General features: G+C 40.7%; 1 protein-coding gene across 3 annotated transcripts in view; it reads right to left on the minus strand.

Moving 5' to 3' along the window:
- GPM6A (glycoprotein M6A) overlaps positions 1–19,976 on the minus strand; it is a 356,200-nt gene that overhangs the window by 158,256 nt on the left and 177,968 nt on the right. Inside the window, exons 1-2 of one of the 3 annotated variants that reach the window (XM_030312067.1) lie at positions 5,840–5,902; positions 4,499–4,557 (exon numbers count right to left, since the gene is read on the minus strand). The exons of 1 other annotated variant lie outside the window; for it this stretch is intronic. In XM_030312067.1, the coding sequence (XP_030167927.1) occupies positions 4,499–4,535 (37 nt within the window). In that variant the 5' untranslated portion in view covers positions 4,536–4,557; positions 5,840–5,902. Of the gene's footprint in view, positions 1–4,498; positions 5,106–5,839; positions 5,903–19,976 lie in introns of those variants that run through there. One more of the 3 variants, XM_030312066.1, reaches the window with a different exon arrangement.

The raw sequence follows: 19,976 nt of genomic DNA on the forward strand, positions 1-19,976 counted from the left end.
GTGGTTTAAGCACAGCACTTAAAAAAAGGTGTGGTAGAAAGGCCATTATTGATATCTAGCACAGCGCAGGGCGTGGTCTCAGTCTGTCTCTACTCCTTGCTACTATGTGACTTTGGTCGAGTTAATTAACCTATTTGATTTTTAGTTTCCTCAGTATTAGTACCACTTAAGGTCATTGTGAAGAGTCAATGAGTTAATTTATGTGAAGTCCTTAGGCCACTATCTGGCACTGAAATCACTGGGCAATTTAAGTTGCCCAACATCCTCTTTAGTCATAGAGCCAAAAGGACCTCCCTTTTCACTTACTACGTGGTGTCTTTTCTTGAGGGATGACGTCTGACTAAAGAAGGGTTAGGCTGCAAAGTCATCCCTCAAAGGTAAAACTAACCCTAATCAAAAAAATTTTCAAGAAGAATTTCAGTCAGCCCATAAATATCTCATACATGCTTTTGGGCACAGACTTCCTAATAGTAATGCATGTCGAAATGTATAATGTAAAATGAAAAGTATATAATTATGAGTAGACACGTCAACTATAATTGTACAGTATTCATTATGAGACAAACGTTAAGACAGCAAGAGAAAAAAAATAAATTAACCTGTGTACTGCCCTTTCATCCAGATACTCTTTTTGGTTTTAACAAGTTAAGGATATGCTGAACTGGGGCACGTGCACATGTGTTCGGCTAAACATGAACGATGGCCCCTAAACCACAGCCATGTGATCGGTGTGCAGATGACAAACTGTGCCTTGTCACATGAGTTTGAGCTTCTCCTTCCTCTGGTGACGTAGTCCCCGAGGATCACCAAGGACTGATTCCTTCGAGGACAGGGTACGTCAGGCATCACTGTTGGGGCAGAGGCTGTGGTTGCCTCCGCTGAACTCAAGAAGTTGACAAAGAGATTCATATACTGCTAATTATACTAGAAAAACATGCCGAGTAACGCCGTAGCCATTATCTTTGGAGTTGATCAAACATTTCTGGTACCTACATGTCAATCTTGAGGTTTTGTTTCATATGATGTTCACGTTCAGAAATTAAATCAATCAATTTCTGGCTATTGGGAGCAGTTCAGCCAATTTACGAACATTCCCACTTGCTAGCTCTTCATGTTCATTGCTATTTTCTTTTCGTGTCCGTGTGATGTCATCATTTCTTTTAATCATTAATTCATCAGCTCTGACCTCCTCCTAATTCAGTAACTTGTTCACTGCGGTTGTCTGTAAAGTAATGGTCACCCACTTGTCTGGCCACTGGAACACACATTCACTAGGTCACTAATGATCAGACACACTTAAATCATTTATGTGTTTTCCCATAGGATTGAGCGAAATGTTCCAGACATGGCTGCATGTCTAGAAGTCATAAACGTATACCTTTTAAATCTGTGTAAAACTCTCTTCATGCACTTGGCTCAATCCCTCTACAGTAACTGAAACCACTGTTGCCATGATTTGATGACCATGTGTCCCAAGTTTTGACAACAGGGATGCTAGGTCTGTTATGGCTGTACCTAAGGGCCAAGTTCAAAACAGCTTCTTTCCTTTTTCTCTTTTTTTCTCCAATACCAGAATACTGTTGCTTTGGTTGAACCCAAGATAAAATAACTGGCTTTCACGCACAGGGCATGTTTTACAAAAAAGACATGTTTCCTAAAGCACTAGTTTCCCACTCAGTACAATGAGATGCTCGCCTTTTGGGACGGTGGCAGAAATGGGTGCAGCAACAGATTAGCGAACCCATTTCAGTTTCACGCCAAGGCGTTGAGCAGAATTGACTGTGAGGTCACCCGGTCACCTCCACTTCTAAATCGTGCTCTCTTCCAGGCTGAACATACATGGTTAAACCCCATACTTCTAAATCATATATGGTTGAACATATATGGTTTCTTCCAGGCTGAACATATATGGTTAAATTAGGGTAAGTATTAGGGCTACTTTCAATTGCCTTTTACAGATTAAGTGGGGAAGGGAGATCTCATTATGAAGAAAAGTCCATTTCTTATGGAAGAATATCTTCCAAGCATCAACTATATTATCTTTTCAAATATGTTTATGGAACCACTGGCTTCCATTTCATACTGTAGTTGAATTTGGAAGCTGACATGGGTCAATACTGACATGAACTGAAGTCTTTCTAATTTGTAACAGGGAAAAATAGATTGAAATTGTAAGAAGGGACAGGAGGGCATCTTTCAAACAGAAGAGAATTCTGTGATACCTGAATTATTGCTTAAGAAAATTCTGCGCAATTTAAGAAAAACAGTATGAGAGTTGATGCAAAGTGTTGCTCTCCTTTAAAGTAGATGGATCACTAAATCTGCCCATCTCAACTCTTGAAAAATCTCTTACGATTAATCTGCTTGCCAAGTAGCTTTCCAACTTAGATCCTCTCAAAATGTACATTGTTCCCTGACCCCTGCACAGGTACAGAGAGCATTTATATTCAAATGTAACTTTCTAAAAGCAAACTTACATAGAAAAAGGGTCATAGGCAGAGTTGAAAGCAACAGAAAACAGGAATGAAGAGTTAAATCATCTTTCTCAATTAATAAAAAAAGCTTAATTATGGGTATTTTACTTATGTATCCTTACATACTTACAGACCATCATACAACCTATTCTTTTCATTTTTAAAAGATGATTTTCCACTACTGTTCCTAATCTAAACATGCACACCTTAATGATAAAGAAAAAAACCCACTGCGACGGGATGTTTGTTCCTCATCACATCCCTGCTGCTTCCATCCCCAGGAAGGAAAGATTTTCAGTGTTACCTGGGAAAAACATAACTGATGACATCATTTTTCTTGGTTCCTGTATCTACCAAGGCTTGCCCAGACATTTTCAACCTGTTACCACAACCCGTGAATTATCTCAAGATTTTATTTAGTGTAATGAATATCACTTCTCTATGTGAAAATTATCACTTTATTTTTCCTTCAACAATTAACTGGCCAAGAAGCAATCCCCTTATGTGCTATAAAAATATTAAGAAAATCTATTCCCAAAGTAGTCAATCGAGATACCTTTAAAGGGTGAAAATCACCATGAAAATTTGCCATTTCAAATCTCCAATGAGCACTTAAGCTATTTGTTCATACAATAAAGGTAGCTGAGGGTTGTTTTTGTTTTTTTTTTTTTTTTTAAGAACTAGATCGCATGACACCCAGGTAGATTATTTTGTTTCCCTGGAGAGTATCATTAACAAATGTGCTAATGACTAAAATTTGGACATTAGCTTATGTATTACCTTCCTGTTGCTTATATAAAACCTTTATATATGTGATGTCAACAGTCTCTGATTATGTATATGTGAGAGTTTGGGTGTGTGTGTGTGTGTGTGTGTGTGTACGTGTGTGCTTCAAGACTCAGCAAAGCTGAATGGCTCAAAATAATGAAAAACTGTACTATGCTTCCAAACTATCTGTTTTATCATGTAAAATATGGTTTTCTAAAATAATGCCTTTACATACATTCAAGACCAAATATGATCGCTATATTTCAGCACTACTCTTAAATATTGCCTTTATGTATATTACCTGTGTCACTGTTTCCATCCTAAGAACATAAGAGCATTTTGTACATTACATAAGCCTGAGAACAGACATGAGAGAAAATGCTCTGATCCTGAGATACAGCTACACTTCCCTCCAGAGCTGCCACTTGGTGCGCGTGCACACGCTCGCGCGCGCACACACACACACACACACACACACACACACATTCTAGAGTGTCTGAATCATTTGAAATTGTCAATATTCGGCTATTGTTAACCTATAAAAATGGCAATTTCACTTAAACAGCAGATACACCTACACAGGCTTAAAAAACGGATCAGAAAATACCCTTGACATTTATTACTCAGAAGTGGGTTATGGTCAACTCCATAGAAAGGAAAACCTTAACATCACTATTCACTGGGAAAATGTATGAACCTCTGTTCCATCTACATTAAAACCAAACTGCAACCACACAAAGAAAAAAAAAAAGATCTTGTTAAGAAGATGCCCGAACCAAAACAGAATAAATATACGCCTGGTCTTTGTTCTATCAGATGTCCATTCAAAGGTATCGATAATGGTTACATCATCAGATTTTTAGCGACAACTAGGTCCTAATATTGCGTCTGTGGCTCACGCCAGGAGTCCCTTGACCCAGCTTGACAAGCGTGAAAGCATGAAATAAAGGAAGGTTAACAAAGACTGGTCTAAGGAAGAGTTCGCAACAATACCGCAATGCTCTTATCACCAAATTCGACTTTGCATCTGGACACTGAGATCTGAAAGATTTGCAAATAATGACAACATTCAAGCCAGACATTACGGACTAAAAGGGAAACACACACACACACACACACACACACACACACACACACACACACAAATGCCTTCCAAGAGAGAAACATTCATTAGCCCCACTGGCAAGTGTCTAAAGCAAACAAGGAAACTGCAAAATAATTACTTAGTTACAAACAAACCCTTTTTAGCACAGTACCTTTTTGTGTCTGTCCCTCTTCCATATTCTCTTCCATGGCTACCTTTCTTCAGTAGAATCTGGTATACGGAATTAATCAAAAGCTCAATTAGATGTTGGAGAAACTGGTGATTTTTTTTCCCTGGGAAGCTCCCACCGCAGTGGCTCGGGCAAGTCCTGGAGCTTAGCAAAGGCTCCCTCGCGCCTCTTGTTTGCTTGGAGACAGACTGTCAAGTGTGATTTCATTCAAATTACTCTTCCGTGAAGATTATCAATTTTTCTTCTCAAAGCTGCCCATTGTGTACCACTGTAAGCAGGTATTCAAGCAGACAGCCTGAGAATTTTGGGGGGAAATTTGGTCGGAATCCCAGGAGCAGAGACTCTGTGATTCACAAGCCTTGCTTTGCATTTAAAATGGGGAAAAGAAATTGAGGTTTGTATGGAAATCTGGGCTTTAAATTGGAAAGAGGCTGAGCTGTGAACAGATGGAGGGGTGTCCTCCTAACATGAAGCAGACCACCAACCCATGATTCCCCCTCTTTGCCGCCAGAGTGGGAAAGCCCAGATTCCTGCTGCTTCTTTATGCCGCAAGCAGCCTGATTTTCACCAGATACCTCGCGAAAATGCGAAAACGCGTTTGCTTTGCTCTCCTCTCCGAGCATCTAGTTACTTTGACTTTAAAGTGGCAAGAAAGGCTGCAATCATACCATCTCAGGGTTTATCTGTAAGAGGTTATTACTGACAGAGGTTTTATAAGCTCACACCGTTCAGATTTAAAAAGATACAAAAATACGGTATAAACCTTAAAGCCTGAAGGATATGTTTTAAGCAATTATTGTACTTCAGTGCATTACGATTCTTAAGGGAAAGGGAGAAAAACACTGAAGTTTTTCAAAAGGAATCTACTGATGTCTTTGTAGTTTATTGTTGTAATTTTAGTCCACGAAAACTGCTGATTTTAAATGGGAATCTCTTGAAAGGGAATAGCTTCCAGGGTCATTATTGGGGAATGAGTAGGACAATAAAAGAAGGAACAAATTCGAGATAAGGAACGGCGGGATAAACAATTTATAATGGGAATCTGCAGTCTGATTTGGAATGCAAATCATAGCCCTGCAGCCTGGCAATAAATTAGCATTTGTACTTCAGCCCACTGAGCGACAGGGCGCAATGCAACTTCACAAAAGGTATAGTGAGAAAAGAAACAGTTTCTCTTGCAAGGGACATACAGCCTTACTTGAGTATCAAGTATGAAGAAGAATCCCTGTCCCTGTCTCCATGTCCAAATAAGCCAGCACATGGAGACACACACACACACACACACACACACACACACACACACACACACAACTAATTCCTTACCTTTCATGAAAACTAATTCACATCCCAACTATCCACAGTTGAAGTTCCTTGCATTATAGCCTGTATTTCACACATATTTTTAAAGTGGGTCAGTAACACGTTACACGCCTCCTTTGAAATCATTACAAAAGCAACTATTTAGAGGCAAGACAAATCTCGTGCAACATCCCACTGGATGTCTCACGATTTCTCAGGAAAGAGTGTTCAGACGTCCTCCTTCTAAAGTCATCTGTGATTTATTTTCCCCATTCAAATGAATTGAACCCACAGGTAAGTGTGGTTCAAATAAATAAAAAAAAAACCTATCTCTTCTGAATATATTTCAATCTGTATTCAAGGGTTTGTGAGCGAGCTGCTTGCTCAGGGCACAGACCGAAAGAAAGAAAGAAACCAAGAGGGAAATCAAGGAGCCAGATGACAGCAGTGTCTCTGCTCCAACTTAGCCCAGGGCTGACATAACCTGGCACAGAGTCAAAACACAATGGAGCCTCACTCCTCATTTACCTTCTTTCCTCATTTTATGCTGCACAAGTCTTCAGCGAAGAATCATTCATGGTGGGAGCAGTGGAAATAATAAGGCCACTTTGCATACCTAGAGCAGTTTACAATCTACAAAACACATCCACACACATTAACCCGTTTGTAAAACAGATAGGGAAAGGGTGACTTTTCTATTACACGTAGGACAAAAAGTGAGATCCAGGGAGATTCAGGGACCAAGGAAGTCTTAGAAGCCACGTCAGCGATTTCTCGTCGAACGCTCTGATGCTGGCAGCCGCTTCCCCAGCCTACGCTCTGTTCCATGACGAGGGCCACCAGCATTCTCAAACCTCAGCTTTCAGCGCATGGCTTTCTTTTCCACCACACGTAGGAAAGAAAGAGAAGAAATGAAAGGGAAACAAAAAGTATTCCTTGGGCAAGATGAATGGAAAAGGACCTAGACTCTCCCTTCTGGAAGCCTTGTGGAAGGTGAACAAATTCCTTTGAATGATCAACTTTTTCTCCCAAATAGACTTGTTCACACTCAAATTGTTCACAAAAGAGGACAACTGAGACTTACTCTGGCTCCTTGAATGTGTGAAGAACCACCCCAAATCCAGGCTAAATGGATTTTTAGGAGCTGACCGCACACACACACACACACACACACACACACACACACACACAGCTTCCTTACGGCCATCACCCGTCAGGGAACGAAGATCAACTTTTTTATTGTGGTAAAACGCATGTAACATAAAACATACCATCTCGGTCACGCTGAAGTGCACAGGGCAACGGTATCAGGTACAGTCATCACCACCATCCGTCTCCGGAATGTTCTCATTTTCCCAAATGGAAACTCGGTTCCCACTAAACATGAATTTCTTTATTTCCTTTTCTCCCTATTTGAGGGCAGGTGATTGCCGGGCTCATTTGTTTGTAGAATTGTCTTTTGAAATTTTGATCTCAGGGCGTCTGGGTGGCTCAGTCAGTTAGAAGTCTGGCTCTTGATTTTGGCTCAGGTTGTGATCTCACCGTTTGTGGGATCAAGCCCCAAGTCAAGCTCTGTGCTGACGGCTCCGAGACTGCTTGGGATTCTCCCTCTCTCTCTCTCTCTCTGCCCCTCCCCCACTCATTCTCTCTCTCAAAATAAACGAGAAAAAAATAAAATTTTGGTCTCATTTGAATTAAAAATATTTCGAACAATCAAGTATCTGAACACTAGTTAGAAGAAAGAAATGATTGGCATTATATTGTAGATGAACTACATGAATCCTAAAGCATGCTACATGAGCCTTAAAAACTGGCAACAATGTTTCTTTTAGATTTCCTTTAAGACCTAGAAGCTGACACAGTGAGATGCCACAACCTAATTTCTTTCCATTATACCACACTGCACTTACCCCACTCTTCTAGTCATTTATCTAAAATATAAGGTATGAGTTTACTAGGCAGCCTAAAAATATGATAGTTAATGTGAAATATGATTTCTCTTTCAAATATTATCTAAGAAATATTTATAACATTTACTACATTTTTCCCGCATAAGCTAAAGACGCATTAGTCACTAAACCTGAATGTATTTGTCCTTCTTTCTCTTAATTCACTTTAATTTGGAGCTGTTTTTTTCCTTAATACCTCATCTTATCTTTATAAACATTTTATCATATAAACCAAGAAAATATCTACATATTCTTCTAGTATACAATTCAGTCATCTCTGTGATGACTCTGTAAAGCCAAGTAAACAGAGTTAAGATTAAACGACAAGTTAAGGGTTCCAAATACAGGATCAACTTTAAGAAATGGACAAAAATGTTTAAGGTCTTTGAGTCAGATTAACAAAAAAGACATGTGAAAACATGAACCAAGTATAGAGGAGACATGAATACTGTTCAGAAATCTGCTGGTTTTCCTCAAATGTTTCAGACACGGATCTAACATTATCCTGAAAAGGAAATGTCTTAGTTGGTTTCTTCCTACATTTCAAAAAAAAGAGAGAGAATTTTGGGGGCACCTGGGTGGCTCAGTCGGTTGACCACCCAATGTCAGCTCAGGTCATGGCTTCAGGGCTCCCGAGCTCCAGCCCAGACATCGGGCTCTCTGCCCTCAGCACAGTCTGCTTCAGGTCCTCTGTCCCGCCCCCCCCCCCGCCCCTCCCCCACTTGCATTCTCTCAAAAAAATAAATAAAACATTTTTGAAAAAAAAGGAAATTTTGACTGCTGGTTTAAGCTCTAAGTCAGAAAGGGACTCCACAACATTTTCCTAAAGAAAATAAAACCACCACAAACACTTAAGTGTTTTAAGTGTTTTGTTAAGAGTAGCGTAACATTCTTTAGACTTTTATAATCTTTTATAATCGTATAGTGCAGTCAATTCACAGAATGACCATATGGGTCTTGCTAAACTGAAGTATCATTATTCCTACTCCCTTTCGTTATTTAATCATATAAATGTTTATTCAGCATTATTATACACACAGGAACTTTCTGTAGGCAAGAAATACTGACAAAAAACCAGGCCTTAATGATGATGTTCACAACACTGTATGACAGTGATCCCTATCAAGGATAAAAATGCACAGGTACAGGGGCGTCTGGGGGGCTCAGTCGGTTGAGCGTCCGACTTCGGCTCAGGTCATGATCTTGCGGGTCCATGGGTTCAAGCCCTGTGTGGGGCTCTGTGAGGACAGCTCAGTGGCTGGAGCCTGCTTCGGATTCTATGTCTCTCTCTCTCCCTCTCTCTCTCTCTCTGCACCGCCCCCCCCCACACTGTCTCTCAAAAATGAATGTTAAAAAAAAAAATCACAGGTTGCTACATGAGCTCACAGCAAGGATACCTAACCTATTACTTAGTTTTGATAGTTGAAAAAGATTTCTTGCTTTCCTAGGAGGTACAGGCTGAGCTGATCTGATACCCTGATATTCTCCAGGGAAAAGAGAAGGGGGTAGAAGGGAGAAGAAAAAGGTTTTCTAAACAGTTGAAACTGAATACTCAAGAGCTCATAAAGAGGGGTAGTCTTCTGATTACCCGTAATGGACTAACACCAGGCTACGTGGGCAGAAATCCTCCTTTAGTGTTTATGGGGCATCTTATCCCCAGGGTGGTTAGTGCTGGAAAATTAGGTCCTGAGTCTTGGTCCCCAGAGTTACTGAAGGCAGAGAGACAATCCAGAGACAGTCCTGTGCCCTAGAAGCCTGGAGTCTTAAAAGGTAGAAGGTAGGAAAGCCATTATTTTTCACCCCAAGAAATTACCTTTAGTTCTTTCAAGCTCTTTCCTCTTGAATCTATTCGTACTGTATTTTCAGAGTTGGCCAAGCCTGCTCCCGTGACAATGTCATGGCCCTGTTTACACCTGCTCAATGGTTTTCCAGTTTCTTTTCTTTTCTTTTTTTTTTTTTTAACGTTTGTTTATTTTTGAGACAGGGAGAGACAGAGCATGAACGGGGGAGGGTCAGAGAGAGAGGGAGACACAGAATCGGAAGCAGGCTCCAGGCTCCGAGCTGTCAGCATAGAGCCCGACGCAGGGCTCGAACTCACTGACGGTGAGATCATGACCTGAGCCGAAGTCGCACGCTCAACCAACTGAGCCACCCAGGTGCACCATGGTTTTCCAGTTTCTTAGGGCAAAGTGCAACCTACTTAGTTTGGCTGGAGGCATGAGGCCTGACAGGGCAGAGCCTGGTTCTCACGCCTAACCTCCCCTAGCTATTCCTCACTCAGTTATCTCCTCCTGGTGTCCCCAACCTATTTGTAAATGTTGTTCCTTCTGCCTAAAACACTTTTCCCTCTACCCTTAGAGAGACATATCTACACACTTATCAGATCTTAGTTTAAATGAATTGTGTCCTGGCAAAACTTCCCCCACCCAGAGAACAGGCCTCCTGTAGCACTGATAACATGTTGCCATTACACAGTTATTCCCCCCAAAGTTTGCATTTTACATTTATGTTCCCCACTGGCCCGCAGCTCACAAGCTCATGAGATCAGATACTCGATCCACTTTCCACAAGACAAACACATAGCAAGCTTTCAGTAGATATTTGCTGAACTCACGAACGAATACGTGAAATGATAATAATGAATGAGTGGATAAATTCAGTGGCTTAAAATATATTTTCTCTTACATTCTGCAGCTTCCACAAAGTGTTCTAAAGTGCGAACACCATTTACAATAATTCCAGGACATACACATTATATTCATATATAACAAATGCCGCTCCTGAAGAGTTGATGGCAGAACAATAAAGAGGTATTTCGAAACGAAAACAGTAAAACACGAAAGCAGCTGGAAAAAAAATTTTTTTTGAGAAAGAGAGAGAGAGAGAGAATTGCAAGGCTCCACACTGGGTGTAGAACCCGACATGGGGCTTGATCTCAAAACCCTGAGATCATGACCTGAGCCAAAATCAAGAGGTAGGTGCTTAACCCACTGAGCCACCCAGGCGCCCCACCTGGGAAATTATTAATCATGTGCCACATTTCCTTTACTTAGGGAAAGCTATCCTGTCTTAAACACTGACTATGGTAAGGAGAGACAGTAAAATTCCAAGAGTGACACTTCTTAGAACAAATTGACCCTTTCAAAATAGGAATCGTGTTTTATAAGTATTTCTTGTAAACCAAAAAGTTGATACAAATTTACACTTCTAAAAAGTTTTTGTCTCCCTCCAAAACGCCAGCAAACCAGAGAAAACCAAAACCCCTTTGGTACTTGTGTTTTCCCTGAAACCTGCAGGAACCATGCTGGGCGCAGCAGGGGGAGGGTGGTGGGTAAATCCCGCATCTAAGAGGCAATGGTGTCACCAGCCGGTGGCTGTGCTTCACAGCTCGAAATCCAAACTTGGCTACCAACTTGGAAAGAGATAATAAAAAATGGCCCCAGTTGGTTCTTTATTTCCTCAGAAATGCTACTTAAACTGAGCTCGCTGAAGAATGGACTTGATCAAACACTCAAACAACTCAAGTAGTCAATTAATGACTGCTATGTAGCAGAAGCTGGGCCAGGCCAACCAGAGAGAGGTGGTTGCCCCTCTCACAGGGCTCACAGCTTGGCCCAGAGAGAGACACAATTAAACAAGTGGTTGCAACATATTATACAAGCAACAATAATAATAATAATAATAACTAAAGTTATACTCAGCCCTTCGCATGGGCGGGCGCTATTCTAAGGCGTTTATATTTACCTCACTTAATCTTAAAATAACCCTCTCAGGTAGTTACTATCTTTATCCCCATTTTTATACACAATGAAATGGCACAGAGAGGTTTAGTTCTTTGTATAAAATAACAGGGTGGTGAGGCTGGATTCAAATGTAGGCATTCTGACCCCAAAGACCATTCGTCAAACCGCCACTCTATCTGCCTACACTTACGTTAAGTAGTAGACCCCACAGCATTTAATATGAGCTGAGCTAAGGCTCTTGTCACAAAGTCCTATTTCAGACGTAATATTATACATAAACAATAAACACCTGTGTATCTACCACCCAACATATAAAATAAAGTACTGTAAAGACTGCCATGTCCTTTTGTTGTTTTTTTTTTAATGTTTATTTACTTGTTTGGGGGCGGGGGTTGGTCAGAGAGGGAGAGAGGGGCAGCGAGAGAGGGAAAGAGCTGTGCACTGTTAGCGTGGAGCCCGATACAGGGCTCGGACCCATGAACCATGAGATCCTGGCATGAGCCAAAATCAAGAGTCAGATGCTTAACCGACTGAGCCACCCAGTCGCCCCTGTGTCCCTTTGCTAATTGCATTCTAGTCTTTACATTTCCCCCAATCCTACCACTCAGCCCTGTTAACCAACAATCAGTATCAGGGTGTTTTTATTCCTGTATACTGTCCTCATAATTTTATATATATATATATATATGTATATAAATTACACACACACACACAATTTGATAATGCTTTGCAGGTTTTGATTATAAATGATATTTTACTGTATGTATCTTTCCACATATTTTCCCCAATCTTCTGATGATATTTATAGATCCAACTTGTTGATAAACATTTGATATTAATTTATAATTTCTAAACTACTGCAGAAAATATTACAATGAATATTCTGTATGTCTCTGTGTACACATAGGTAAAAGTTCCCCTTTATATACTATATATGTCACTATATGTTACATATATAGTATCTATGCCTATATTACATATAACAAGACTACTGCTGAATTCCCTGTTCAGTGTCATTGGTCTATGAACCCATTCCTGTGTCAATAATACATTTTCTTAATTACACAGCGGCTTTACAATAACTTTTATTTAGAAGACCAATCCTCAAACTTTGGTCATTCTTTTCAAAACCGTCTCAGTAAAACCTTGGTCATCCATATACATTTTAAAATCAGCTTTCAAATACCAAAGGGGAAAATTACTTGCATTTATCGAACTTATGGTACCTTCACAAATTTAATGAGACACAATTAACATCTTTATAACACTGAGTCAGCTTCGATGGACATGTGCCATCTGTCCATTGTTTCTGGACTTACTTCATATATCTTGAGAACATTTTAAGATGTTCCTCCTAAGGAGGTGCTTGGGTGGCTCAGTCGCTTAAGTGTCCTGCTCTTGGTTTCGACTCAGGTCATCATCTCATGGTTCGTGAGTTCATGCCCCGCTGTCGGCAGGAAGCCTGCTTGGTATTCCCCCTCCCACTCTGTCTCTGCTCCTCTCCACCCCCCCCCCCCCAGACTCCACGCACACACTCTCTCTCAAAGTAAATAAACATAAATAAATAAATAAATAAATAAATAAATAAATAAATAAATAAAGTTCTTCCTAAAAGATGTGCATACATTTCATCATTTTCATTTCTAGGCATTCCGGTTTCTTTTACAAAAAAAAATTTATATGACATTTCCCAACTCTCTTTGAAGTAAAGGAACACATTTTTAAATTTAATTCTAGAAAAAGTGAATTTGCTAACCTCTTCTATAGTTCTAAGGTACAGATCTTGAAGTTTCTATGAAACTGTTATCATCTTTGAATTAAAGCATATTTGATTCTCTCTTTCAGTCTTTATATTTTTATGTATTCCTGCTACCTTCCTGTGCATTCCACGGGCACTGGCACAATGCTGAATTAAAAAGGAATGATTCTACTCTGTCTCCCTTGGATGTTGTTTGCAGTAGGTTTGGGTAGATGTGTTTTCCTGCAGAAATAGGTACCCTTTGATTCCACATTGCTGAGGCTCATTTATAATAAATTATATTGAACTTTGGCAATCTTTTTCCATGAGTATATCTATTATCTCTACGAATATATTCCATTGAGAGGGGTGCCTGCGTGGCTCAGTCAGTTCAATGTCCAACTTCGGCTCAGGTCGTGATCTCACGGTTCACGGGTTCAAGCCCCGTGTCGGGCTCTGTGCTGACAGCTCAGATCCTGGAGCCTGCTTCAGATTCTGTGTCTTCTCCCTCTCTCTTTGCCCCTCCCCTGCTCATACTCTCTCTCTCTCTCTCCCCAAAATAAATAAACATTAAAAAAATAATAATATAGTATCCAGAAAGTGAAGGAAAAGGAGGGGACACGGCCGAAAGCCGCTGAGCTACGCACCCTGAAAACACATACACGTTCGCACTCCGTGGGACACACAGTGTGCCGCATACAACACACGCTCACGACCTTGGTGATGCTGAGCCTCTCCATCAGCGACAGGAATCTGTACACGCTCACAGAGGTCGACCAATTCCGTTATTCTTCCCATGCACGAGGCCCCGCCCGGTGGCCACTGTTTACCCGGCCAGACACCCAGGGCACCCGTCAGTGTCCTCACCCATCACCACCGCAGCTACCTGTGCTTCCTGCTTGCTCTCCTCCGTACGTGACAGTTTGGTGGCACCCAGGACAGCTCCAGTCTATACAAGCTATCTTCCACTAATTACCTGGGGCGCACCCCAAAAATAAAATATGACTTACAGTAGGTTTTCAGGTATTAAACTCTGCCTGCCCTCTTGGTATAAACTCCACTTGGCTATATTATATAATTGCTTTCATTTTGCCTTTAATCTACTGAAAGCTCTCCTTTTAACTGGGAACTGCCTTTTCAATCTGGTTTTCTCTGAACAGTGCTACTGCTTTTTTTTTTTCTTTTCCGGGGGGGGAAAAAAAGCACTTTAGGAGGGAATCAGTTATAACATTTCTGGTGCATCCCCCGATTGGAATATCATGTAGCCATTTGTGATTATGTAAATCATGCTTATCAACATGAAAAGTTGTTCACAATAAGTGAAGTGACAGAACCGTATAACAAAATAGTCTGAGTAGGATATATTTTAAAGTGTACATACAGGTATGAAAACAACTCTGAACAAATATATTTAAAAATGTTAAAAATGGTTCTCTCCAGGGACGTCTGGGTGGCTCAATCGGTTAAGAGTCCAACTCTGGACTTCGGCTCAAGGTCACGGTCTCACAGTTCACAGGTGCACAGCTTGTGTTGGGCTCTGCTCTGTCAATACAGAGCCTGCTTGCGGTTCTCTCTCTCTCCCTCTCTCTACCCCTCCCCTGCATGCGCGCATGCTCTCTCTCTCAAAATAAATAAACTTAAAAAATAAAATAACTTTCAAAATGCTGCTTATGAGAAAGTAGAATTTGCAATAATATTTGTATTTATTCTTTGCATGTCTGTTGGTCCTGTTTCAGTGGTTTAATATATTAGTTACCAAAACGTGGAATAGTTTTATAAAGCTGACAGTGTAAGCGGGCCACCACTCATGGTCACCTTCTACGTCGTAGGTGCTAGACTAATAATTCACAGAAGTTATTTCTACCACCCAGACAACTGTGAGAGCTACCCTTCTTTCAGGGGAGAACACTTAGGCTTTCTCGAGGTCACACAGCTGGTGAATGAAGGAACTGGAATCTGAATTTTGGTCTTTGTAATTGTAAATTCATCCCTCGCAAAAACATGACTGACCCAGTACGTGATTAACATAGGTCACAGGGCACTTCACGCCAGCATTGTTTCATTTTCGGGTGAAGTCTCACTGTTACAATGAGGACACTGGATACGTAATATCTTAGCTGAAGGATGAATTCTTTCTTTCTCCATGTATTTGAACCAAAGTGCAATAACTTAGAAATCTCAGTTAAGCCTAACCTTACTTGCCACACTGGATATTACAAACGACAAAGCTCGTACAAATCAATAAGAAAAGGGAGCGAGAGACAGAGCAAGAAAGGCAGGGAGACAGGCACAAGGTCTGCAAAGCTGCAGCTTGCCATAAGTTCTGAGTTTTGAAATCCCGATTTTAAATCTTGCTTTGAGTGTTCCGGCAGACACAGATGATAGGAAAAATCCTCTGAAAAAGCTGATTACACAACATGGTGCATAGAGAAATGATGAGGAAAAATAAGATTCAAGTCTTCTCAGCTTTATAATAAGCATCTTGGTGTTTCTGCTTACACATTAGATTGCAAGTCCTTTTCTGGATGAAAAAAAAAATATGAAAGTCTACTCTTACATTTCCAGAGATCATCTTAGGTAACCTAAAAATTCTTATCTCCTAAAAGGAAAGTACTCCTAGATTGACAACTCTTCTCATTCTTCAACATGCTCTCTACCAATGTACTTGGACTGATACCTCAAAAGCAGGACGTACCAGGCTTCTCCCAAAGAGCTGTGGAGAAAAAAAGCACTTCCTTCCTTTCTTCCAAGAGAGACGCGTGAGTTTATATGCCTTGTTCCTTTTTTGTGGGCTGGTATTTTGGGGGTTTGTTGGTCTTGAGCAAGAGCTCTGTGACTGCGATCTATCTTCCATTAATTACAAGGATACAAATATGCCTACATCCTTCATGTACCAGAAACAGCCAGAAAACATCGTCCCAAGAAAGTTCTATCGGCGATGACATATGGTCTGTTTGGACCCATCCCACGGCTCTGGTTAGATCAACACACTTAAGCTTTCAAACAACAAAAATACTTTACATCCTAAAAGTTCCCTTACTCTAGGCTCCCTTACTATTAGGTTCAAAGCAGCCCTGGAGGGCACGACTGGGCTTCAGTCTAGCCGTGTGGCCATCACACAATCCATCAAGTTGCAACTGTGCCTTCTGGTTTTCTGCAGTATGCTCAAATCCCCAGTAAACACCCCACCGCCCTCGTCCTAGATAAACTGCAAAACTGTGTTGAGGATTTATATTGCAAACACTCTGGAAGATCTGATTTATTTCCTCCCTCCATCCCACTGACTAAATTTCCGTATCATTTGTCTACAACTCACGTTTGTCAAGTATCAGACATTTTTTCATTTTTAATATTTCTACACGGATGACATTTCCCCTGCCTATGGTTGACAGCTGCACGGTTTCTCCTTCACCGCTCATGAAGAGGACAGACCTAGGTCGAAGGGCCCAGGCTTCTTGGTTCTATATTTAACTCTTCTTATTCAATAAAACTGAACCCATGTTTGTGCAGCACCCACTGTATACTAGACACATTTTTTTTACCTTGATGGTTATTTAGAATCTGAGAATAAGTGGTATTCCCATTTTATCGGTCATAACACTGAGACTCAGAGAAGCAAATCATTTGCACAAGTTCCTCAGCCATGACAAAGCAAAATTTGAATACAAAGTCTCTCAAAATTTCATTGTTTCCATTACATTACATGACTTAATAAACAAAAGTAAACAAGTACTAACGAATTCCTGCAAATAAGTGATACAAACAACTTTATTTATTTTTTTTTAGTTTATTTAAATGTTTTATTTATTTTTGAGACGGAGAGACAGAGCATGAACAGAGGAGGGTCAGAGAGAGGGAGACACAGAATCTGAAACAGGCTCCGGGCTCTGAGGTGTCAGCACAGAGCCCGATGCAGGGCTCAAACTCACAGACCTCAAGATCGTGACCTGATCCGAAGTCGGCCGCTTAACCAACTGAGCCACCCAGGCGCCCCATCAACTTTAATGTTTATAGCTAAATAAGTAGGCTACCATTACAGAAGCTGCCAATAAATGGAAAACGTGCTCAAAATACCTTATGATCCAGTAATTTTAGGACTAGGTGTTCACCCAAAGAAAACAAAAACACTAATTTGAAAAGACATAGGCACGTATATGCAAATATATATTTATTACAGTATTATTAACTCTGGCCAAGATAAAGAAGCAACCCAAGTGTCCATCCATAGGTGAATGGATAAAGAAGAGGTAGACACACACACACACATGCATGCATGCACGCACACGCGCACACACACACACACACACACAAGGGAATGTGTGAGGATGAGACCATGACATTTACAACAACATGGATGGATCCAGGGGGATCTATGCTAAGTCAGGCAGACAAAAACAAATACCATATGATTTCACTTATATGTGGAGTCTAAAAACCCAAACTAACCAAACACACAAAAACAGAACCAGACCCACAAATACAGAGAACACACTGGGGGTTGCCAAAAAAGAGAGGCGTGGGGGGTTGGGCAAAATGGGTGAAGCGGAGAGAAGATGTACAGTCTTTCATTATGGAATGAATGTCATGGGGATGAGGTAGAGCACAGGGGATACAGTCAAGGGTACCGTAATGGCATTGTATGGTGACAGACAGTAGCCACGCTTGTGGTGAGCTTAGCATAACATACAGACTTATGGAATCACTATGCTATATATCTGAAACTCAGAGTAAAAACTCAATGAAAACACACATGCAAGGAAATTTTCCCAGGGACAGTCTTCGTTCATTAATTCCCCAATGGTACATTGAGTGTTTACCTTCTTCCAGATACAAATCTAACTTCTAGGGCAAGTTCATTGGAAACATGCACTAGGTACCTGCTGCCATGGTATCTGTACCCTAGAAGAGGGAGGTAAGAGGCTAACTAAACAAATACATTTTTTAAAAGATACTATTAGGTTCTGATATATGCAAGGATGAAAAGAAATCACAGTAATATACTAAAGAGGGCTCGGGGGTCTCCTTATCCGGGTTGTCAACAGATGAGGCCTTTGAACATCATCCACAGCCATCATAATAAATGTATATGTGAAAATCCCTAGTATCAAATGGTCATCAACAGAATTTTATTATTTATTACATGGGAAGGAAAACTATTAAGGAGACACTTGAGCAATCAGTAGTGGCCATAAATATTATGTTTTCTGTACAAATGGATCTTTTGTAATTACTTTGATGTGGTACAACGTAGCATTTTAAACTAGAACATTTTGAAGCCAAACTGAAATCAGAGTTGCAGTTTTTAAAAAAGAAGCTTGTTGCATTCAGTCTCAAAAACCATTTGCCGTTAATCTGTATCCTGAGATTTAGAACAGTCTAAAATATTATCTAATACACAAATCCATTCTCTTTCCCTGTGTGTGTGTGTGTGTGTGTGTGTGTGTGTGTGTGTCCTGCACTAGGATCAGGACTAAGACACGAGTCTGTTTGACTCCAGAGCTATCACACCTTCCATTATAAAACAGTGCTTTTTAAACATACCTTTCAGGTGGTTATTCAGCACATCCAAGTTGTTAATAGTGTGGTTTCAACATAACGTTGGGTTTTGATTACATTCACTAAAGGAGCTAAATATTGACATATAAAAAACCAAAACTGTAGCAAAATTCAACGTGTGCAGCGAAATGTAAACATCTTGTGTAAGGCAACAACAAAAATTTCTCATTTTCAAAACCCAGAGCTCATTACTGAGTCTCCTATTAATGAACTCATGTGACCACCATATCGTTGGAAGTCTAACCAGGCAGTGTAATAAAATGGAATGACTAGAAGTCATTCCAACACGAGTTCCAATGGTGACCTGCTTCTTTTTTTTTTAATTTTTTTTAGTTTATTCATCTTTTTTAAGAGGGAGGGAGACAGAGACAGAGCATGAGTGGGGGAGGGGCAGAGAGAGAGGGAGACACAGAATCCGAAGCAGGCTCCAGGCTCTGAGCTGTTAGCACAGACCCCGACGCAAGGCTCAAATTCGTGAACCGTGAGATCCGACCTGAGCCAAAGTCCGATGCTTTACCGACTGAGCCACCCAGGGGCCCCATGACTTGCTTCTTTATTAACAAGCAGTAGGCACTCTGTTATGTGCTAAGAGGCACCACTAACCCATTACAGGATTTTAAGCGAAGAGGTTCTTCCTCCATTGTCTGAAATACAAAGTGAATGTATTAACACTTGCCTTGCTGACTTCGCAAGGTGATGTACCAAGCGCCAGATACTGAGGTGAGTGTCTCTAATACCCCATCTTGACACAGCACCTCACTGTCCCCATCAACATCAGGGCTTCGTTAATTGAAGCCATTTGGCAGGTGAGGGGAAATAAGGCCCCAGAGCAAAGTGAATGAAAAAGTTCTTTGAAAGATGTATAATGCTATACAAAAGTGATGAAATAATAACTACCATTATCATTAAGCGGGGAGAAGTAAATCGTGCTGTATGAAAAATACTATCCGCTAGAGCACCCTGGAAACTGTACCCATCTGCCTGATGCAGTTCAGAACAACAAGACGTTTGGTCAGGGCTCACTATACACCCATCACGGTGCTTACATTTTTTTAATGTTTATGTACATATTTTGAGAGAGAGAGTGCATGTGAGTGGGGGAGGGGCAGACAGAGCGGGGAGAGAGAATCTCAAGCAGGCTCTGCAGTCTCACAAACCATGAGATCATGGACCTG

The sequence above is a fragment of the Lynx canadensis genome, chromosome B1 (genome assembly GCF_007474595.2).
Source record: "Lynx canadensis isolate LIC74 chromosome B1, mLynCan4.pri.v2, whole genome shotgun sequence".
Taxonomy (NCBI): Eukaryota; Metazoa; Chordata; class Mammalia; order Carnivora; family Felidae; genus Lynx; species Lynx canadensis.